The 24742-nt window shown below is 38.6% G+C and overlaps 1 protein-coding gene across 2 annotated transcripts in view; it reads right to left on the reverse strand.

The window, feature by feature from the left end:
* The window catches only part of TRPM3 (transient receptor potential cation channel subfamily M member 3), a 348624-nt gene that overhangs the window by 191523 nt on the left and 132359 nt on the right, over positions 1-24742 (reverse strand). For both annotated transcript variants that reach the window (XM_054178940.1, XM_054178939.1), the window contains exons 2-3: positions 1361-1440; positions 629-833 (exon numbers count right to left, since the gene is read on the reverse strand). In XM_054178940.1, the coding sequence (XP_054034915.1) occupies positions 629-833; positions 1361-1440 (285 nt within the window). The remainder of the gene's footprint in view (positions 1-628; positions 834-1360; positions 1441-24742) is intronic.

Here is a 24742-nt window from a genome sequence, read left to right on the forward strand (position 1 = left end):
ACTCATCTTTCATTCCCTAAGTTCCAGGTTCTGCAGTTTAGATAGAGCCAGAAAGATTCTTCCTTTCATGTAATGCCACATAGAAGACATACATTCATGCGTCAGTGTGGGTGCTGGAAACACCTCTCTGATTTGGAGGAGAAATGCCTTCAGATTAATGTACTTTTGTATTGCCTCATAGCATTGTAATGTGATTAAGTGACTTGCTCAAGGAAATCTATGGCAGGATATGGATTTCCCAGTTCCTGTCTTAGACACTTAAGGGGCCTCTTATTTCACTGAAAGGTGAACCAGTATGTCTAACTAGTCTGTAGTCAAATATACTCCTGCAGAAATATTTTTTTTAAATGGGTATATTTCATGTTTGTCAGCCTTGTGGACACACCCAGCAATGGGAAACCATGGCTAAATGATTAAGTTATGAAAAAAAGCAGGGATGGCCAGCCATGGGTATCCCCTCTTATGATGCACATCAGGTTTCACAATTAATTCTGTTCTCCAATCCTGTGGTATGGTCTTACACTAAACAATATTTTAAAATGAAGTTAAGAAAGAATGCTGTTTATTCTTTGTGAATGAACTTCTTGAGCTATCAGCATTATTTATCTAAGAGAAAAAATCTTGTTACCATGGCTTTATTGGAGTGGCCTCCTCCTTGGAACTCAATGGTTCCAAAAGCATCCGTTGGGCTGAGTTGTGTGTGCTTGCTGATGGACCACTTCTCTGACTGGATGTCATTGCGAGTAAGCCTGCTTTCATTTTTCTCATTCTGAATAATGGAGATGCTTGGAGTTAGTCCAACATGTTGACCTATTAGACGCCCACAGCAACACCTATGACATTAAACAAACAGAAAATGAGTCAGCCTAACAGGGAAACAAAATAGCTTAAAAGCCCTACAAGTCTGAATCTACATCCCCTGCCCTTCCCTGGCAATTCCAGCTCTGCTGACCACTTGCCTGCTATCTGAAACTCCTACTTCAGATGCCTGTGGATGCACCATAGTACAGAAAATTGCCTTTTCTGCCTAGTTTCTTGTTTACTTTAGACTGTTCTGTATTTTAATAAAACTTAGGGTTTTTTTAGATATGCACAAAATGAAGTTAAAGAACATTTTCTGCTGTCTTCAGATGACATCAAGCTAGGTAATTTGCTTTAGCATGAACTAGAATATATTTTGAATTGATAGTTTTGAAATGTAAATAAATAATGATCATAGCAATCCATCACTCCAGATGTAACTCAACTGCTTTCTGATCAAATAAGTCTTAAACAAACTACCTATATCTACATACATACATATGAATACACATGTGTAGTAATTTTGTTGTAACTGACTCATTTTTCATCATGCAATTACCTATGGGGGTCTTTGGTGCTGGGTATGATATGAACACATTCTCTCTTGTAAAATGCTCTCTCTATCCATGACTTCTGTGCCTAAAAGAGAGAAAAGAAGTGCCATGAGCTCTGTATGATTATTAAACACAATTTGTAGTACAACTGTAGGGAAAATGCCAACATAAAGGAAAACTTCTCCATCTTGCAGATACACAGTACACACGTTTTCAAAGACCAAGCTTTTTCCATTAGAATGACGGTTCCTTTCTAGAGCTATGCACCCAACAGAAACTCATAAGATTGTTTTCATACTTACTATCCAGATGGCTTTGATACTGTCATCTATATTCTCATAGGAATCTTTGAAGAAGAATTAATTCAAACTATAGATCTTTCTCCATGGTATAGAAATAACACACATATTCACAAAAAATACTTATAATCTATTTCCATTTCAGTGATGCAACTAGGTCCTCTCCAGTTGAAAAAAAAACAATCTCAGAAACTAGATAAGAAGTATCTCACAATAAAACTTCCAACACTGTGATTGCAATGCAAATTTTTATACACGTACTGGGACTGTTGTTTGACATGAAGCCAGAAAAAAATCAGTTTCATATGTAGACATCTTATTAAGGGAAAAAAAGTACATACAAAACCCACTCATACATTATGAGTCAGACGGACAGCTTATGTAACCTCTAACACTGAGTTCAATGAAGCTAGGCATGCTCATAATCAAAATATTCCCCCCATATTCACAGGAAATCAAGTACTTCCAGTGTACTCCTGATTTTCAGATACACAAGAGATTGTTTTCAAAGTAAAGACAGATTGGTAGGAAAAAAACCCAAACAAAACATGGAACAAAACAACAAACAAGAGATTTTCAGAGTTCTGACATCTTTTTACTTATTGAGATTGTCCTCACTCCATATAGCAGGAAACTCTGGCAAGCTCTATAAAAGATTCCCCAGACAGAATTCAATTATTTGATTTAATAAGAAGATGAGTTCACACTTTCCTTTGAAAATTAATTTCAAACAGGTAATTTTTATAAACTGTATCTAAATTAAAAAATTACCTATTTATTGCACAACATAAACAGAATTATATACTATATAATAGTATATAATAGTAATAATATATATACTATGAACAAATTTATCTGAGAGTTAAGTAATATGAAATGAGCTTTAAATAATTTAGTGGAAATTTGAGCATTTTGCTTCAGAAAATTATATTACCGTTATAATATTAGGTGACTAATTAATGTTACCATTCACTATATAAGGTGAGATAGCAAACTATTAACTTTACTAATGTTACCTTACTAAATATCTAATGTTACCTTTTTGTTGGCTCAGTCTGTATCCTGATTTTAATCATTAAATCCAGAAACCTGTGTTTCTGGGACACTGTGAACTGTGGAGATTTCGTGGAGTCACAGAATCAGCAGGTTGGAAAGGACCTCAGAAATCATCAAGTCCAACCTATAAATGTCTATAAATGTCACTAGTGTGTCTACAAATGTCACTAAAGTACCATAACAAAAATTTCTAGCTACATTAATCACTTACCACTCAGTATATAAAAAAGTTATTATTTTGAACTTTTCACAGAAGATAATCCATTATTTAATCTAATAGTTACTCATGCTGTGTAGCAATGTTTTATCTTTGCTGTTTGCAGTTTTGTTTTAAAAATCTGATAGATTCAAATTTTGTAGTAATGGCAGACACCTGAACATGACTCTTAGCGCCAAGAAGTCTATTAAAAACACTAACTAGAACTGCATTTGGTTGTTTTTCCTTACCATTGCAAAATATAAAAAAGTTTTACTTTATATATGGCAGATTATCTTGAAGTTCTAATTTATTATAATTTTTAAATGCTTACAAGCCTGTGATGCAGGCAGTAATAATCATCATAATCACTACAACACTGTATATTATACAGTAAAATCAGTCTAGTGTACCACTGAGAAATTTATCAATTTAGTACTCTTTTCAGGCAAAGAAAGGCTTTTCATAAACTAACTTTCTAGAACTGTCACTGTATGCAGAATGAATTCCATAAACTTAATTTGACCCTCTTACTACAGAAGTTTTGAAGCTTATCTATGTGGAAAAATTATGGGTTTTCTTTCTGTTGAATGTTGTAGAAAAAGAAAGGAAGTTAAAATTATTATTTGGGTATTGCAAAGATAACATTTGACATTGCACACTTTACTGTATGGACCATACATTCTCAAGAGTTCTATACTTTGAGCTCCCTGATTACGTGAGCTTTCTACATTGCCTTAACAAGACACACACTAACAAGAAGCACACTGATATGTACACAGAATTTTTTGATGAAAGAGGAACACTTACAGAATAATATCTAGTTTTATCTTCTTGTTTATTTAACACTAAATACATCCCTGCAATATCCTTTATCTTCTCTACAAAGCATGAAAAGCTTCTACAAGACAACTTTCCTTCCTGACATCCAAAATCAGCTCCTATTGCAGAGATTACATACCTCAAGGTTATCCCTTATGTTGCCAAGACTCCCTGAAAATATCCTTCATTCAGTTTCATAGATTTTGCACACTATCCTGCAAACAATTTCCCTTCATTAACTCATTTACTACATAGATCTAATGTATTCTCTAACCTTAAGATCCAGTACAAAAAGGTGCTGTAACGCGTACTTCACAGAAAAAAAATATTTTATTTAGGTATACAAGCAGACATTCAAAACCCAAGAAAATGTCATTAATTTTGTTTTCCCTACTCTTTTTATGCTGTCTTTGCAAGTAGAAGAGAAACTCAGCTACAATGAATAGAATAATAACTTTCATTTGAATTTTCATCATACTTCTTCAAATGTAATTTCGTGAAAGTAACAGTCTGATTTTAAAAGTCCTTTATTTACATACAAAAAAAGACTTTCCAGCATTTAGATTGCAAACATACTAACCTATCGGACAGTCATAATGACAAAATTTACTCATTTCATAATTTCTTGTCCTTCCAAACTAAAAAGAAAGTATCTGATTTCACTGCCCCATACCAGTTACTGTGCATACATACACCATTCAGAAATATAACTTATTACAGCCATACAATCATCATAACAAAATCAGAATAACTTGAGGAGATCAAGACATTCACAACAAAACATTCTGCATTAATCTCTCACTTATAACATATATTAATACATAAAACATTTAGAAAAGTATAACAAAATATTTCCAAGAATAGAAAAGCAAGAAGCTTATCTTCTCATTTCATAAATATTCCTTCAGTATTAATTGCTAAGACAATTTAAAGTCTACAGTGAATTCCTAAATTACATGTCATTCTTAAACTTGGATTTACTTTGATATAGCTTAGATATTTAAGTTACATCTCTGTTAACCTAGATGCAAAATCCCCCCAAGAACATTTTTAATCCCTCATCTTTACCTGAGCATCAGACTTGACATGAAAGTTTGTCCTGGAGCAAACTCTGCTGTCCACACTTCCCTGCAGCTGGTCATTGGTAATAACACATTTGTCACCACCCCTCAGTCCATCTGCAGTGCAGAGATGTATGAGTGAGTGAATCCCTTGCACCCATTACCTGCTTGGAATGTGCTGCTGTGGGATTAGCCTTGTTAAGGGTTTGGTGGACACTCACCTGCAGCCCCACAATACCGCTTGGTTTGCACATCTAATCTGATGCCAAAAGAAAAACAAATCCTCTGAGAGCTTGGATTTAAGAGGCACAAGCCTTGATGGGCTTTTTTCCCCCTTCTTCTTTCCCACTTAGAGAGTGAGCTTGTGAAATAGTGATAAGGTGCCTAAATTCTTAAGTTCAACCCAGGAAAACAAATCCTTCAAAAGAAACAGTGTACTAAGCTGAAAAGAACCTGAGCACTCAAGAGAGGCTGTTAATCTCTGAAGAATGAAACCACTGTGTTAATTGGGTGGCTGTGAGAAATATATACACAGTTGAAATATATTGCAATTAATCAACAATGGCATTTTTCCAAAGAAGTAGAGGGTTTGTCACTGTTTCTCACCACAGTTGCTGTACTGTAGTAAATGTAACTTTTCAGAAAGTCATAAACATAAACCTTTGTCTTTCAGGGGTAAACAATAGCATTGATTCCTGATTAATTAGAACTTAGTAACATGAACCACAATTTGAACGTTTACAAGTTTGTGGACTACTTTGCTGTCCCCTCTTGATACCAACACTGGAAAATAATCGTTTCATATAAACAACATCTAGATTTATTTAGTACAAAGCAATTCATAATTGTGTTCAATTATGTCAGGAGTTTTCCAAATAGAGAGTGTTTTCACTCTCCTCATGCACCTGCATGCCCAAGTTTGGATGAATTCCTTTCTACTCCTACATATGCACACACCCCCTCATTTCCTTTTCAATAAGGGTGCGTCTAATGAGCAGAAAACATTTTGTTCAACCTTGACACTGTCAAATACTCAAAGCAGTACTCACATATGTGTGAGCTCTGATGGGCCCAGGATGGGCAAGGCTTAACAAAGGCATCAGTCTGTAAATTCCTACACTGTCACACATGTTGAAAAGCCTCTGCTCATCTGGCTAATTCACAAGATATATTTTCTCTACTGGTTTCCTGAGTTGTCTGTGTAAAATACATATATTTATTTTTCATGTGATGTGTATATGAAGTATGTACATTTACACAATCTATATGCATATGTATTTATCTATCTATACTCTCTTCCAACAAAGCTACAACTTGAAAGATTTATCAACCACACAGTTTGGAGCATCTGCGGTAGTTACCACAGGATCAGATGAAAGATTGCCTGTGGAGAGCATAAAAGGTAGAGGAAGTTGCAATGTCAAGAGAGCAGCAAGTGAACAGGTCAATGAGTATGACTGAGGAGTCTGCAGGAAAAGACTCCTTAAATTTTAACACAAGAGAATTTGGGTTGGTTGAAAGGGTGGAGAAAGGGAGAGGGGAGGAAAGATTTTACATGATTGAATAGCTGAGTAAAAATCAAAATCTGACTTTGAAGTGAAACTTCAATAATTGAGCTTGACAAGATTCTGGAGATTGTTCCAGGATCCAGATTTCAGCTTGCAATGTAACCTTGGCCAAACCCCACAGCTTTCATCTTAAGAAATCAATACAAGCAATAATGATTATACTTATTCATATATTCACCTAGCAGCACTGTGAAGGATGCTTTATGCATAGGCTTTAAGATAGAGCTGGCATATGATGCTACAGGAATACTTTGCCTTATGTCATTTAAAGATGCTATGACTATCTGGCAATGAAACTACCAATGCCATGGATATTCCTGCAATTTGAGGAATAAAAAGGAACCATCCAATAAGCAGACACAGCTGGGTTCTTTCATTTGTTTGTTTGTTTTTTAGTATGACCCAGCTGCAAAATAGTGTTTTCAGAGAGTTGGATAATGCACAGCTAATGCTACGAATGTACAAAGTATTTACATTTTCAATCCAGCTCACTGTTAATGAAACAAACTCTCGAACAGCAAATATCAATGAGCTTAGTTCTGACCCCTGATAGAAGAACAAATATTAAAAATTATCCAAGAAAATAAAATTTCCAGAAAGATTAATTTGGCAGATTTTGTCATGTTATGTAGCTGGGATGCTTAACTGCTGATCTCTGAATTAACATTATTTTAAAAACAGCACCAAGAGTGACTGTTTTAGAAACCTGCAATTTTGGTGGCAGAGCAGAACTGGAGGCAGTTCTAACCCTCTTCTTCTTAGCTTTATCTCCAGCAAGTTGTCAGGTTATATGACAGTTTTCACTTGTTCAAGAGAGGTGCTGCTAAAAAAAAGCTTTTCTCTGCCTTGCAGTAGGGCAGAGCAGCTGGACAGGCAAGGGAGTGATTATTACAGACAGAATTTGCAAGAAGATCTGTGGACTGAACCACCTCAGTGCTGTTGTGATTAATGTTCTTTAATCAAATAGGCACATTTACAAGTCCCACTGTCTCTGAGTAAAGATCTTATATCTGTAAACTTATATAGCTAGATTAACACAAAGGGTGGTGATGGTTTAATATAACCTTATCACTAGATGTGTTGAAGCCAGAATTCTATCCTCCTTTCAGCAGTGTCCAGTCACAAGCAATAAGCACTTCTAGGTCTTTCTTGAAGCATTAGTATCAGAACTCTCTGTATATTTACACAGAACCATTAGAAAGCACTAAAATGTTTCATATTCTAACAGACTTTTATTACTAGTAGCCTCCTAGAGACTGTCTTCGAGCTGCATCATTGTACATTTTGTTCTTCTTGTAACTGATTTCCCAAACATCTTATCATCAAAGTTGTTAGAATAATAGAATGGTTTGGGTTGGAAGGGAACTTCAAAGGTCATCTAGTCCAATACCCTGCAGTGAGCAGGGACATCTTTCACAATGAACAATATTAAATTGTCTTGAAAATCAGGCTCTATTCAATATAGATTCAGAGGACAAAGGATGCAGTAATGTATTACTACAGTACATTTCAGAATTTATCTGTAATTTTTATACTGTCCTTAGTAGAAAAAGAATAATTTACAAATATATGGGTGTTTTTCACTCAATAGTTTGAAGCATTATATTTGACATTTTTCTTACTGCAAAGTAATGAAGAAGAAAACTGCATGTCTCCACAAATGCTGCAATGCAGACTTGTATTTCTGCTTTATATATTTTCAAAAAATGATATAGACAAACTATATGTGACCAGTCATTATTATCTGTGCTATTGATAAACTGAGTGTATAGATTAACAGACATTTGAAGAAGAACTGAGGAGAATTATTTGATCAATGAATTTGTGTAGGCATCTAGGCACCTACAGACCTCCTAAAGATCAGGAGTGCAAGGGGAAAATGTTAAAGAAAAGCTTATTACAATGCAAGATTTGTTGCACAGCACACTTTCAAAAAGTTCCTTCATTTTCATATTCTAATTAAGACTACTGACTTAATTAATGATGTTTTTTTAGTGAAATAGTTATTATTCCACCAAATCTGCAGTGAGGTCAAAGTTGTTTTCTTGCAAGAAAGCCAAATTTGATCAGGTGATGGTTTCATCCGGATCACTATCCTTTCTCTTCAAGTGCTATAAATAGGTGCTAAATAAAGGGAAAAACATATCAAATGTAAACAAACCTTTTTCCTAATGGTTTCTTAGCTAGCAACTATTTTTCTACTCATAGACTTCCTGCATTGTTCTGATTTCTGCATAACCTAAGACTCTTTGTGGCCTTTCCTACAAGATGCAAACTTCCAGTATCCTTAACATCCTTCTCCAAGCTGTAGAAGGAATTGGTTCCTTCTGTTTATTTTGAACATGACTCCTCATATGTTGCCCTCATGGACAAGAAGGCCAACAGTATTCCGGTGTGCATTAAGAAGAGTGTGGCCAGCAGGTCAAGTACTCCCTCTCTATATTCCCCTTCTAAGGCTGCACCTGGAGTATTGTGTCAAATTCTGGGCTCCCCAGCTCAAGAGGGACTGCAGAGAATCCAACAGAGGGCCACAAGGATGACCAGGGGACTGGAGCATCTCTCTAATGAGAAGAGACTAAGAGACCGGGGGCTATTCAGCCTGGAAAAGAGAAAACTGGGAGAGGACTTTATCATATATAAAAATCTGAAATATGGAGGGCATGAGGATGGGGCTGGACTCTTTTTAGTAGTGCTCAGTGATAGCACAAGGGGCAATGAGTACAAACTAGAACACAGGAGATTTCACTTGAACTTAAGGAAAAAAAAATCTTTGAGGGTGACAGAGCGCTGGACCAGGCTGCCTGGAGAGGTTGTGGACTCTCCTATGGAGACAGGAAATAGTTTTCTACCATTTAGTGCTGGCAGGCTAGTCATCTATTAAAACATTAAACTTGTTTTTGGCTTCTAAAAAAGTGTAACATCATTCCTATCTCCTCAAATTAAGGAAAGAAAGTAACCTTCACATTAAGTCAGATCTCTTTGCTTGCTAACAAAAAATCGTGAGGTTAAAATGAACATGTAGGAGTTTTGCCCTCAATCTAATTTTGGTCTGAATTACTTGATTTCTAAATTGCTCGTTCAATCCCACTAATGTATGACAGTTACAACATTGTCTGTTCTTTCAATAGAATGAGGTGGTTTTGCTAGCCACTGTGTGGGTGCTGAACTGCTGAAGCAATTAAAATTGAATTATACATAACTACATAAAAGGGACTGAAGGAATGGGCATTCTAGATATTCCCCAAGCCTTAACGTTCAGATGGACCAATTATATGCCACTGCTCACATTTCACCTCATCTTCCAGCCCTACAGTTATTCACAAGTTCCTCTTGAGCCCTCTGCACAATGTAGCCCGGCAGGCATACTTTGCCAGAATGCCTTGATTGAGGTCCTGGTTTCACCAACCTCTAGCCTTCTTCCAGACACTTTTGAAAAAATGGAACAAGAAAAGAGCAAGTTACAAGAGATGAGACAACAATGCTGTCAGCAATTTTGTTACCCTTCACTTCTGCTAAGTCAAGCTAATAATTTTCTCAGACACAAAATAAGGGAACCTTCCCTTAGAAGAAAAATTCAATCTGTCCACTGAAACACCCAGAAGGCAAAACCCCACAGGCTGTTTCTTTTGGGCAGGGCAACATTCTTTTCCCTCTAAACTGCTCTGTGCTTGTTCACCATTTCCTTCCTTCTCTTCTCCTGAGGACTCCTTGCCTCTAGGTATCTCCTTTGGGTCATCCTGTTTGAAACCACCTTAATTCAGCAAAACAGTAGCAAACATAATGCTGCCTTCTCCACACTGTCTTATTGACAAATCTCCTGTCCATTTTGCTTGGCACAGCATGAGGGTGTAACAGGCTCCAGGCAGAAGGAACAGACTCTGGAGCTCTTCACACAAATGCAGTCATCAAAGAGACATGGGATGGAAAAGTCCAGAGAGAAACATCTCTTACCCTGGTAGCACAGTTCATTGTAGCTGTGATGCTTTGGTTTTCTATGTTATAGGGGAAATTCTTATTTCTGGTGGGTATTTTTGTTTGACATTTTGGCGCTATGTGATTTTGGACTATATGAGCCCTTATTATTCAGATTGGTGATGCCATTTGTCTGATATGGAATACATAGAATACATAGAATACACCAGGTTGGAAGAGACCTTCAAGATCATCGCGTCCAACCCATCAACCAATCCAACACCACCCAAACAACTAACCCACGGCACCAAGCACCCCATCAAGTCTTCTCCTGAAAACCTCCAGTGATGGCGACTCCACCACCTTCCCAGGCAGCCCATTCCAATGGGCAATCACTCTTTCTGTATAGAACTTTTTCCTAACATCTAGCCTGAACCTCCCCTGGCGCAGCCTGAGACTGTGTCCTCTAAACCCTCTGAATTATTTCCTTGAGCAACCTGAAGTCCGCCCTCCGGAAGTCCAGAGTGGAGGTCTTCTTGCTGCCCCTCTTAGTTTGACCAAATACTGAAAATTCAATTATTTCATGGTCGCTGGCCCCTAAACAGCCTCCGACCACCACATCACCCACCAGCCCTTCCCTGTTGGTGAAGAGGAGGTCAAGCAAAAAACCAACAGCACTATGCTTCCTGGTGATAATCGTATTTTTCAAGGTGCATATACTGGAATGATGATTTCTGAACATGTCACAACATTAAGCAGATAGGGAATTTCCATTCTTCAAAAAAATCAAACTGATTTCAAATTGCATAGGAAGATTAAACAACACAGCCAAAATCCTATTATCTCTCAGGACTAATAATTTTAAGTGGACTTCAGATGCAACCAAGAGAGATCTGGAAACAAGTATTCTTTCTGTTAAGTCTTCATAGATGCAGAGTTTTGCAGGCAGAGTTTCCTATTAAACATACCTGTTCTTTGTACATAGACCAACCTGATATTATGGAACTATTTCAGGTTGATATTTTTCATTCTCCAACAGAAATTTACTTATGTGGTCTGTAATTTAAAGATAAAACAAAACCAGCCCTCTAAGTTTGCCATGAGATATGCTGGACTAATGTTACATTATTTTAATATATTCAAGGCTGTTAGGCATAAACTGTGACTGTCTGCACAAGTTTCTCATTCTTGTCTTAGAAGTACAACTGTGTAGAGTAGTGGACCTTCACTGAAGAAGTAGGAGGATAGAGATTTCTGCAAGGAAAGAAGATATATCTTTATTTTTCCTGACTAATAATGAAAGTTTCATGTCTGTTTTTCCAAATGTTAACAGTTTCATAAGGGTGCAATTTTGGAAGATTTTATTAATTCATTATATAAAATTGCAAGCTGCTACCTAATCAACTGATCATTGTCGAAATGCACAGGGATAGAAGAATGTTGAGAGTAATTATGGGTTATTTGGTCAGAAGATGTGGCATAGTAACACTCCAAAGACAGAGGACTTGCATCAATCACTTTGAATATAAAGGAAAAAAGGCCCAACATTTTCGAGAGCCACAAAACTCACTACTGTGGCTTCTTTTTGTGGGAAGACTGTTAACACGAAAGAAATTTTACAGTTTCTTTGGGAATATATACACCAGGCCTGAGCGTGGGAAAAGAGCCTGAAAACACATTAAGATTCCAAAGCTCTAATGAAGAGCAGACATCCCCAGAGGGCTGACATGACTACAACGATTAGCACAGACTTTCAGAGAAACCATTATCATGGGACAGCAATCACCAGCAAACCATGATTTACTGGAATTCACTGAACTCTTACACTAACCGATTCCTGCTCTAGACGAGAGGCAGAACCTATGGCATTTATCTTTACAGCACAGCTGCAAGGCATGTCCTTCTCAGCTGGTACTACCAACTGAAGTTACTCACTTTTTAAAAGATTATTCCAGGTTGTGACCGTTTGAGGCTGTGCCTTTAAGGAAGGGGCACACTGGCTAAATGTTTATAAAATATTTTGTATTCTAAATGAATTTAATTGGCTAATTAAGGGGGGAGGTGAGATTGTTGGGCCCAGCATGGCTGGGACTTTCTCTCACTTTCCTCCTTTTGCTGTTCCCGACGAGATGACAGGAGCCGTCTGTGAACAAAGCATACTTCTTCTCATCATCTGAAAGGTCATTGTAAGGAGGCGCTTCCTCAGCGCGAGTTACTCTCTCCTCTGGAGGTTTAGTACAGTTGGTATCTTCAGGCCAACTTGAGATCACCTCCACCAGACCAGGTCTTTCAAGATTTCCCATTCGAGCTCTCTGTGTTATCAGAGCCATCCACTTAGACCGTCGTGAGACAGGTTAGTTTTACCCTACTGATGATGTGTTGTTGCAATAGTAATCCTGCTCAGTACGAGAGGAACCGCAGGTTGAGACCCCTGGTGCGTGCGCTTGGCTGAGGAGCCACTGGCGCAAGGCTACCATCTGTGGGCTTATGACTGAACACCTCTAAGTCATAAGCCCGCCTAGACATAGCAATACCGCAGCGCCGCCGGAGCCTCAGTGGGCTCGTGATAGCCGGCCGTCCTGCCCGTGGCCCAGTGGGGGCAGTCACGTAGGACTATTTGGATAACTCTGTGTGATCAGTTTGGTGAGAACATGAACAGATGGGATGGTCAACCAACTTTCAATCTTTTCAGGAGTCTGAGGGAACTGCAAAGTGGCAGAACCTGGGGTAGCAATACCAGAAGGGTAGCTGTTACTTCCACAGTTCCCCAGGACTATGATAGCTCCAACGGTGGCTCTAACACTGCACAGTGTGCTCGTTGCACCTGTGGAAATGTTCCCCATAATTAGGGGTGCCCTGCCTCCTGCCAGGGGGAGGAGAGTGATAATGGAGATAACAGAATCTACTGGGATGTGTACATCCAGTGGCCTGACACTTCACACTTTCGGAAGTACAGGGCCTTGGTTGACACAGGAGGTCAGTGCACCATATTGCCATCAAATATATAGTCTACTTTTTCTCTGACTGAGTTTTAGCCACGGTTTCTTTCTCAGTAGGGGAGGGAAAGCGAAGCCTTTCCTTTCAACCCACCACACAGGTATCACACAAAATTCTGTACAGACAAAGAGATGATCACTGCACTACCCCCCCGCCGGAAATCCATAATTAGAACTGGTATTAGAAATCATTTAGAACACTACCCACAGCAAAACATGGGAGTAAAACATGGGTTCCAGGCTGTAAAAACAGATGTAACTTTTTATAATGTGATTTGGTGTGACCATTGCTTTTAGTGGTATGTCGAACTGAACCTGTATGTACTATTTTTAGCTAACTCTTAAACAAAATGCAATGCTTAATTAACAAAGACAGTGACATATTACTTGAAACCGAACTGAGCAAAATGCTGATGTCAAACAGAGCTATGGGAAACATTTCTCAGTGAATTAGTTTTACCAACTGAAAAAGTCGCTGAAGGAAATAAAGGCAAGTTTTTAATCTTGAGAGCTTAAATCCAAATCAAAGCTATTATCCTGACATTTGCACTAAGCTTAGCTGTATAATTATCGTGGCTTTTTGTTTGTTTGGTTTGTTGCCCCCCCCCCCCCCCCCACCTCTCCCACCCCTGAAGTACCCAGATACTGTTGTCATTTGATTTTCCTGAAAAACAATATCCAGGTTTTCATTGTCCACTTAGTGCAATGTTTCGGTTCAGGAATAAATAAATAAGAAAAATATTACAACAGTATAACCTAGTGATTAAATTCCTGAATTAAACAGGCGTATAGAAATAGAAATGGTTTTATAGCAATATGTATAACACATTCATTTGCGTAGTTGCAAATGAAGAAGTTAAAAACATGTAGAGAATATAAGCATTTATCAAGCCACTGGAGAGACTGATTAATTTTAAATACTGTCAGAGAAACCTTGGTTGAGATATTGTGAACAGTACTAGAAACTGGGTTTATGCACTTAGTGATGCTGTTATGGAGGGTGTCTATGTTATCATGCAATGATGCAAACAGCATAATTAAAAGGTCCAGGTTAGTTAGCCCCTCAAAGAACTACAAAGATTTCATATCTCTGGTTTTTGATATATTTCTTTCCTGAATTTTTATAACATTATGTAATACAATATTTTTGTTTTAAAGGTACAGATTAAAGATTATTAACCAAATACAATGTTAAAAGTTTAATTCTTTTTCTTCAAGGTCAAAATAGAAGGAAAAAAGGAAAATAAGAGCCTTGAGGCAGAATTTCTTATTCAATCACAGACTAAGAAAAGAGGAAAATCACATGAAAAATAAATTAAGTAGGTGTTTCTAGCATTTCTTGTTTGATTTGAACAGGGGCTCTTACTTTAAAAGGACTGTTGAAAAAAATCAACTTGTATCTTAGTCTCAGCAAGTTTCAAACTTGAGTCAATCTGCTGAATTCCTCAAGCAAAAGACATGATATAATAACTCGAGCAGGATTTTACATTATTGTTTAATGAATAACTTTAAAGGTAATCTACATGGGAATGTAATCAAATTAACCATGATGTGTATCAACATGTAGTTATGGTCTACATTATATATAATAGTGAATACTTCACTGGATTTTCCATCCACTTCTAATTTATGGATGTATCTTTTCTTGACGATTGCAAGCTTCACTGAAAGGCCCTCTTTCAGCCTTTTTAGGCTTTGACTTACCAAGACTATTAGGCCAGTCCTACAGTTTTGTTTCTAAGTATTGAATTAATATTAGGATTACGATTTTATAGTGATCATGGGTGGGCCTTATTAGATCTCAAATCCTGCAAATTCTTCTATGTTTGCAACCCACAGATTTTGGAAAATTTAAAGGACTGGAGGTAGGAAAGAGGAAAACAAACCCCACACTTCCATGTTGCTACCATGTTTTCTTGTGCTTCTAGTCACAATGGTCTCAACAAGAAAATGATATTGCTGTTGCATTGTTCCTTATGGTCAAGAACCATTGCAATTGCATATGTACATGAAAAAGCATAAACCACGATTTAGGGTGCCAGATCTCTATTACACCAATCTGGAAACAAACAACAAGAACAAATGTGCTAGGTGAAACCTTGGAAAATGACTCATGGGCAAAATGTGGTAAATCTTCATTGCTTGATAGCCATTCTCTGGAATACAGCCCTATGTCTTTTTATCTCCTAAACCTGAAACAAATACTTACGATAAAAGCTGTTGAAGGACAATATCCACCTGCAGAGGATTAAGAGTAAAAATTTTGCACTGCTGCAGGAAAGAGCTAAGTATGTGCTGAAAAGGCAGGAAGAAAAGAGCTGTGTACTTTTTGGTAGATCTTACCCACTGGTTCCAGAGGATTCTGGAAGGAATTAAACACACACATTTTGACTAATTAGAGCTTCTGAGTTTAGTGACTACTCATAGTACAAAGATTGAAAAAACCCAGCTGAGGAGCTTAGCCTTAGTATTTGCAAAGTTACATGATGGGGGTCAGTCAGGAGGAGGTCATGTAAGCCGATTTAAGTTAATTTCCTGTTTATACTTGGCTTTGACATTATTTTAGTGTATCTGGGTTTTTTTTGTCAGATTTTAGTGTCATTTTTTAAAAAATATGCAGTTTTGAATATGATAGTTACTAACATCGATTGAGAGGGAAAGATCCAAAACTCCTCCAAGCACCTTTTACTAAAAAGAGGGTTGAGCCTTTTTTTTTTTTTTTTTTTTTTTTGGGGGGGGTGGGTGTGTGGGACATTTAAATCTCCTGGAATTTGATTACCCAGCACATTCCAGCTATCTGCCTGAGCAGGTCCCTCTGTCAGGACTTCCTGATTACTACTTATGCATTGTTTCAATCGAAGCCCTTGAAGGATTTAATTTAATACAGATTAGTACCTTTATTAAACTGTGGTTAATTGAAGCCTCTGAAATCTGCTAAATATTGTTCAGTGAAGTGGATTAGCTGTTTTAATTTGTTGCTCTCTCACATACAGGAAAAAATATCACTGACTGAATTAATTACCTCTCCATTGGGTTATTGAAGGTGACATTACGGTGGAGCTTTTAGCTTATGTATTTCAAACTGGCAGTTTTCTGACTTACAGAGATGCCTGTGGTTCAGCAACCTGAGAAACTAAATTGACCCCAATGGCACTGTCTTGAATTGGTTTAGTGTTATAAAGAATAAATAAAGGCTACCATTCAGAATGTCTCACCAAATGTAAGACTAAAATCTGGCAGTGTTTCTCTGACCAGAAAAGAAAAAGAGAATTAAATGCTGGAATATTTTGAGATCTTATTTTAAATGTAATTGTTTTCCTAAGCATTTCTGTAAATAGTTTTTAATCTGAAAATTTTATTCTCAGTTGAACATTAACATTAATAAAGATTATAAACTATATCAATTAATACTGATAAAGACTATGAAAATTTAAGGAATAATCCTGTATCCACTGCAACCAATGATTCATCAGAATGTCACTTACTCATTGAAGAATAACTTATTAAAATATTATTTAGAGACTAGAAAAGAATTAACCAGGTTGGAGACCTTTGAGATCATCAAGTCCAACATATCACCCAACACCATCTAATCAGCTAAACCATGGCATCAAGTGCCTCATCCAGTCTCTTCTTAAACACTTCTAGTGATGGTGACTCCACCATCTCCCTGGGCAGCCCATTCAATGGCAAATCACTCCTTTAATCTTAGTTTCTAAATTAAGATGTTTGCCCCATTAATTTTTTTACTGTTGACTTTTTAGGGAATGATAATTTAAGATTAAATTAACAACAATATCTGAATTTTTATATGCTATCTGTTTCAGTCTGATTGATTTACACCAGAAATTCTTTGTTTAAAGAAAACCCTTTATTATTAGAAAGAGTTTGAAATGAGGATTAAGGGAAAGAAAATAACTCATCAAAAGCTACTACATCTAAAACACCTGGAATAATATCTCTGCTTCTATGAGCAAGAAGGGGTCGAGGTCATGAGAATGCGGCTGGGCTTTTTTCTGTGGTGGCCAGTGACAGGACAAGGGGCGGTGGATACAACAAGGGAGGTTTCACTTGAGCTTTTGGAGAAACTTCTATACTCTGGAGGTGGTGGAGCACTGGAACAGGTTACCCAGAAAGGTTGTGAAGTCTTCTCTTGAGACTTTCCAAACCTGCATGGATGTATTCCTGAGCAACCTCATCTAGGCAAACCTGATCTAGTAGGGTGTTTGGACTAGATGATCTCCAGAGGTCCTTCCAACTCCTCCTGTTCTGTGATTTTGCCCAGCAGAAGAGCTCCTGTTAAAATGCAAGGGTCAGTGATGAAAGGCTTGCTTCAGAATCACAGAGGGATACCTCTGCTATTTTTAACACAGAGCTCTAACTGGCACTGCGAACCGGTAGAAGTAGAATAAGGTTGTTGTGGAGGCTGCATGAAACAGATATAGGCTATAGAACCATGCTGGCTGCAGCATAGTGAGATTCTGGTTAGCGGGGTAAAACTTGTGAAAAAATTATTCAGGATACTTTAGTTCATCACTATTGGTGTTGTTAAGCCCCACTATGCCACCCATATCCAAAACAATCCAAAATAAGTAACCTTGTTGTGGCAAGGCTGGTTTACCAGCATAGAAGTTTATTATTAACTCTAAGAACAGTTCAGTAAATATTCCATAAATGAGACACTTCACACTAAGTCTAATTAAAAATACATATTTTTTTAAAAGTTCTACTAGGAACTAATGATATTTTCTGATATTTTCAGCCAGGCAGTAGAGTAGGAAACCTTGTAGCAGAGATGATTTACATGAATTTCTGAGGCAAACTCAGGAGCATCTAAATTTTGGTTTCATCTGTTTTGAAATAACATTAGGTAAGGATTGCATTGGACCAAACTACATAGTATGGTATATACACCTTGGGCTTTGGTTTTTGAATTTAGTGCTCTGTATTGGAGCTTCCTTGGATCTCTCCAGGCAGCACTCCCATGATCAGGCAGAGTTAACAGCCCAATACATCTGCTAATTCATACCCAGGACAGGATTTGCAACAGGGTGCACTGCAACTGCAAATGAATGTAGTGGTTCATCTTATCCAACCTGCTGAAAATCAGACTCACAGTATGAATGAGACTCAGATCAGCCACTTTCACTTGCAAAGTCTGCAGGCAGGAGTAACAGGTCAAGTCTGGGTGGCTGCTGCTATGGAGTGAAGTCTGATTTCTTAGCAACCCAAAGCACTATGCCATAAACCAAATGGAATTGCTCCCTCCTCTCTTCCCTTTATGTTTTATCATTAATTTTGCACCTTTTCAAATGGCAAAATAAGAAAGACAAAAATATATATAAACACTCCATCTCTGAGAATTTTAAGTGACACTTAATTAGGTACTGAGAAAACGCAAGGACTCATTTGCAATATGTGTAAATAGGAGCAGGAAAGGCACAGATTTATCATCTCTATGTGTATGTGTGCCTGGGTTGTGAAGGGGATATCCATCCAAAGAGGTTAAAATACTGCATCGTAAGACAAAACAACACTTCACTGCTCATTTTGTAAAGGCTGTGTGCTACCTTTACAGTATATTTCTCAGTAAAGTAATGGATGATTATAGAGTAAACTCTATGAAGAAATCTTGAATATGCACAGTACTTGAACTCACTGAACTGCTTCAGGAAAACTAGCACAATCATTAATGAATAAGGAATCAGAAGCTGTAATTTCCCTTTGTGTAAAAGATATTTTAGGGACTGTCTGTCACGTTCATAAAAGCAGCTTTATTTTTTCTTCTCAAACTCATAAACAAAATTACTTAGTTTCCTCAAATGAATGAATGTCATCTTAGTGTGACTGCTAACTTCACACCACAGCGGAACTGGCAAACGAAAGGAGAGGAATAAGTACTTTGTGTGCCCACTGCCATTTTCAGGAGTGAAACCAGCAGCCCAGCTAAAGTGCGTGCACACTAATGCACAAAGCATGGGTAACAAACAAGAGGAGCTGGAAGCTATGTTACAACAGGAAAGTTATGATGTAGTTGCCATCACAGTGGGTGGTGGGATGATTCACATGACTGGAGCACTGTAATTGATGGCTACAGGCTCTTCAAGAGAGACAGGAAAGGTAGAAGGGGTGGAGGGGTGGCCCTGTGCATCAGGGAGGCTCTAGGTGCCATGGAACTAGAGATCGAGGATGATCAGATTGAGGGCCTGTGGGTGAAAATTAGAGGGAAGACAAACAAGGCAGACATCCTGGTTGGAGTCTGTTACAGAACACACAACCAGGATGTAGGGGTTGATGAATTATTCTATAGGCAGCTAGAGGCTGTCTCAAGATTGCCAGATATTATACTTATGGGTAATTTTAACCTGCCTGATATCTGCTGGGAGCTTAACACAGCAGAGAGGAGGCAGTCCAGAAGGTTCTTAGAGTGTATGGAGGATAGCTTCTTATCCCAGCTGCTCTGTGAGCCTACCAGGGGTAAGGGTTTGCTTGATCTTTTGACAAACAGAAAAGGGACGGTGGGAGATGTGGTGGTTGGAGGCTGTCTGGGGTCCTGTGACCATTAGATAATTGAGTTTTCAATATGCAGTCAAGCTAAGAGGGGCAGCAACAAAACCTCCACTCTGGACTTCCGGAGAGCGGACTTCAGGTTACTCAAGGAACTAACTTGGAAGTTACCTTGGGAAACAGCCCTTAAAAACAACGGGGTCCAGGAGGGCTGGACCTACTTCAAGAAAGAATTCTTGAAGGCACAGGAACAGGCTGTGCCAGTGTGCTAGAAGATGAGCCACAGGGGCAGACGGCCAGCCTGGATGGGCAATGAACTTCTGAGTGAATTAATGGAAAAAAAGAGGGTGTATCATCTTTGGAACAAAGGAGAGGTAACTCATGGAATGTTTAAGGATGTTGCTAGGTCATGCAGGAAAAAAATTAGAGAGGCAAAAGCCCATTTGGATCTTAGACTGGCCTCTGCTGCGAAGGACAACAAAAAAACCCTTCTACGAATATATTAATGGCAAGAGGAGAGGCAAGGACAACCTCCATTCCTTGGTGGACACAGAGGGGAACATAGCAACAAAAGATTAGGAAAAGACAGAGGTACATTGCCTCAAATTTTTAATAGCAGGATAGGTTGTCTTTCAGACAACTGGCCTCCTGAGCTGGCAGATGGAGGCAGGGAACAGTATAATTCCCCTGTGATCCAGGAGGAAATAATTAGAGACCTGCTTAGCCACTTGGATCCCCACAAGTCCATGGGACCGGATGGGATCCATCCTAGGGTGCTGAGAGAGCTGGCAGATGAGCTGGCCAAGCCACTCTCCATCATATTTCAACAGTCCTGGCTCACTGGAGAGGTCCCAGATGACTGGAAGTTGGCCAGCATGATGCCCATCCACAAGAAGGGCCGGTTGGAGGAACCAGGGAATTCCAGACCTGTCAGCCTGACCTCAGTGCCAGGCAAGATTCTGGAACAGGTCATCCTAAATGCAATCACAGAACACTTACAGGATGGCCAAGGGATCAGGCCCAGCCAACATGGATTTAGGAAGGTCAGGTCCTGCCTCACCAACCTGATCTCCTTCTATGACCAGGTGACCCTCCTGGTGGATGTGGGGAGGCTGCCTGGACTTCAGCAAGGCCTTTGACACCATCCCCCACAGCAAACTCCTGGCCAAGCTGTCAGCCCGTAGCTTGGAGAGCAGCACTCTGTGCTGGGTTAGGAACTGGCTGGACAGCCGAGCCCAGAGAGTGGTGGTGAATAGTGCCACATCCAGCTGGCAGCCAGGCACTAGTGGTGTGCCCCAGGGATTAGTGCTGGGCCCCTTCCTGTTCAATGTCTTTATTGATGATCTGGATGAGGGCATTGAGTCCATCATCAGTAAGTTTGCAGATGACAGCAAGCTGGGGGCAGCTGTTGATCTGTGAGAGGTAGGAGAGCTCTGCAGAGGGACCTTGACAGGCTGGACAGATGGGCAGAGTCCAACGGCATGAGATTTAACACATCCTAGTACTGGGTTCTGCACATTGGCCACGACAACCCCATGCAGTGCTACTGGCTGGGGTCAGAGTGGCTGGAGAGTGGCCAGGCAGAAAAGGACCTGAGGGTACTGGTTGATAGTAGGCTGAACATGAGCCTACAGTGTGCCCAGGTGGCCAAGAAAGCCAGTGGCATCCTGGCCTCTATCAGGAATAGTGTGGCTAGTAGAAGCAGGGAGGTCATTGTGCCTCTGTACTCAGCACTGGTTAGGCCACACCTTCCTTGAGTACTGTGTACAGTTCTGGGCCCCTCAATTTAAGGACATTGAGATACTTAAACGTGTTCAGAGAACGGCAGTGAGGCTGCTGAGGCGTCTCAAGCACAAGCCCTACGAGGAGAGGCTGAGGAAGCTGGGATTGTTTAGCCTGGACAAGAGGAGGCTCAGGGGAGTCCCTATTGCTGTCTACAACTACCTGAAAGGAGGTTGCAGCCAGGTAGTCTCTTCTATCAGGCAATCAGCACCAGAACAAGAGGACACAGTCTCAAGCTGTGCCAGGGGAAGTTTAGGCTGGCTGTTAGGAAGAAATTCTTCATAGAAAATTTTACTGGGCATTGGAATGGGCTGCCCAGGGAGGTGGTGGAGTCACCATCACTGGAGGTGGTTAAGAGGGGACTGGATAAGGCACTTGGATCCCTGGTTTAGTTGATTATATAGTGTTGGGTGATAGGTTGGACTTGATCTCAAAGTTCTTTTCTAACCTGGTTAATTCTATTCTAAAAAAAGAAAGATAATTAACCCCCCACTATTTCAAGAGTGAGGAATCTTGAACCTGATGTTCAGGTTAAAAATTTTGACTATGTAGGCTTGTTAATACAAAGTACATTTTTTTCACCCTGAATTATTTTATCAATATTCAGAAGGCACATTTTGTGTAACTTAGTAAGTGCTCTTGCTGTTTAAGATAATGGTTGTGACATTATAGACAGTATCTTGTTATGGACTTGAACAGGCTGAGAATCTGTAATTAAGTTTTAGACGTATTTATGACACAGAAAGAAGGAAGATCAGGGATGTGATTGCTCATGCAGGTTTTGAAACTCTACATTGCAGAGTCGCTGTTGGAAATTCTCCAGCTATCTCATGCATTGACACCAATAATACAGCTTTTTATTTTTGTTCTTGGAGGAGCTCATCCACACTATTTAAAGAAAATATTTATGGTTCTGCAGGCTTGAAAGACTATAAAATGCAACAATACTTGTATTAGTTGCATGGAAAGTGATGTGATATTTATGAAGTCTTCAAGGCATGTGGTATCTCCAAATGTAGAAAAATCTAACACTGTCCTCATTTCCATCAATGAGTGTTTACACAAAAGACTGAGAAGGGCTTCCATAGTAGGTAATAATTTCTACCTACATAGCAGCACACAGTATGACTGTGAATATTGTGAAATGATGAAGTTGTGTACACATTTAATGATAGGAGATCCACCTCAGCATTTCCCAAATACTAATTGTGACAGATTTCAATGCACAATGAAGGGAATATTCTACCATTTATTGATTTTAGACATATTTCATTGTCTTTAAGCTTGAAACTGAAGATGAAATTCTTATTTAGTAATTAGCCATGACAGCTTCAGGCTATAGCTTCAGCTTCGTTTGTTATATTTTTTTATGTTGTACTAATTGTCTGTTTCAATGCATTTAAAAAAGGTTAAATACAATGATTTGAATCTAACTGTAGTACATAATCTTTAAAAAAACTTAGATATCAAATCAGTGGTAATTAGAAAACATGGAGAGGTTTGGTACTGGTAACTCCAGTTACTAAATCAAACACAGGTTTGCAATTACTGTCAATCAAAAGACTGAAAAGCTGTTCTCAGTCTTTAATCACAACTTTTCTTTTGTGACTACATGAATAAATGACTGACATTTGGATTCAAACACAGTGAGTCAAATTCAGTTTCAGTCTCTGTTGAATTAAGAAAGATGTATGTGCTTACATCAAAGATGACTTGGATCCAAAGTACATTGGAGACAACTGTTTGCCCAGACAGACTTAAGATCTTGTAAAATTAATTTTCTTTGTAACCAGATCTACAATGTTCTTCCTGCTGCATAAAGCCTTTCAGACCCTAGTTGTGACATGAATGGTTGGTTCATGCAGCTTTTGTGACATGTGATCTGCTTAGGGAAAAAAAACCAACCAACCACCAACACAAAAGGCCACCTGCATTTATTCTAATGTCATCCAGAAAGGATATGGTAACTGCTCTACTGAACCAGGCTCAATGTTTCAAGCAGCAAAATATTTGGGATGCTTTAGCTCTGGAGTTTCAGTTCAGCTTATTATATCTGTATTTCTTCTACAATCAACACATTCCAATTCCACTGTTGATGATTTTTCTGAAAAGAACATAAGTATTCTTAAAAGTAGTTGGTTGTGGTTTTTTTGTGTTTTTTTTTTTTCATTTAATATCTTTAAACCAACATACACAAAGCAACCAGCACTACCAAAAATGAAAAATAAAACTTGTCCAAAGCCTTCTTTGCAGAGAATCAATATGTTGTATTAAAATTTCTGCAGCTGATGTAGCTAATTCAGCACACTGTGAGGGTTAAGGGAGAAAAGAGGGGTTTTTTTCCTGTGTGATTTCTGTACTGTTTTTCACTTCTTGATTTCATGCTATGTATAGGTGCATGGCAAAACTGTATTCTTGTGCCCTATTGTGTTGTGCCTAGCAGGCATCATGCACAGGGCTTGGAGTTCTCCTTTATTGCAGGACACCAGGTGAAAAAGTTGTCACCCAGTAGGGATCAACTGATCACAGGAGCTAAGCAGAGGGTGGCTACACCACTTAGTGGAAAAGGAAATATCTGAGATCATTGTGAAAATGGAGTAATACAATCTCACCTGATACAGTCTACATTTGTCTAGCAAATTTGGTGAAATCATTATGCTTGGTTCGCACTTGGTATTTCAGCTCAGTTATGCAAATTTAGATAAATGGGTTCTGTTGTCTTATACTGTGCATTAAGATTAATTCAATAGCACATAAGTGTTTAATAGATACCAAATTCTTTCTGCTTCCCCCTATTTCCCTCCATTGGTCTCTTTTGTGATGTAACAATTTACTGAGTATGCCACAGGCCCCATTTGTTTCTTTTCCTGAAAATGACCCATACTGCAAAATTGTTTTCTGAAAACATTAATGCAATCTCATTGATATAATCCGTTGCTTTAAGATCACATGTGAAATCGTGAGAAAGGTATCTCTTACACAAGTCTGTTTCAGCCAATGCTTTTGCAGAGTTATGTATTGGACAATTTCAGTAATGTATTGTAATTACCATCTCCATTTTATCATCAGTGCCCCATGGCCTCAATGCAGGGTCTATAACAAAGTCCCACTATTTAGCTTATTTTATCAATATCACACACTGAAAAGCTTATAGTTGAAATTTTCACTACAAAACTTAAAAACTTATT

Source organism: Dryobates pubescens, chromosome Z (assembly GCF_014839835.1).
Source record: "Dryobates pubescens isolate bDryPub1 chromosome Z, bDryPub1.pri, whole genome shotgun sequence".
Lineage (NCBI taxonomy): Eukaryota > Metazoa > Chordata > Aves > Piciformes > Picidae > Dryobates > Dryobates pubescens.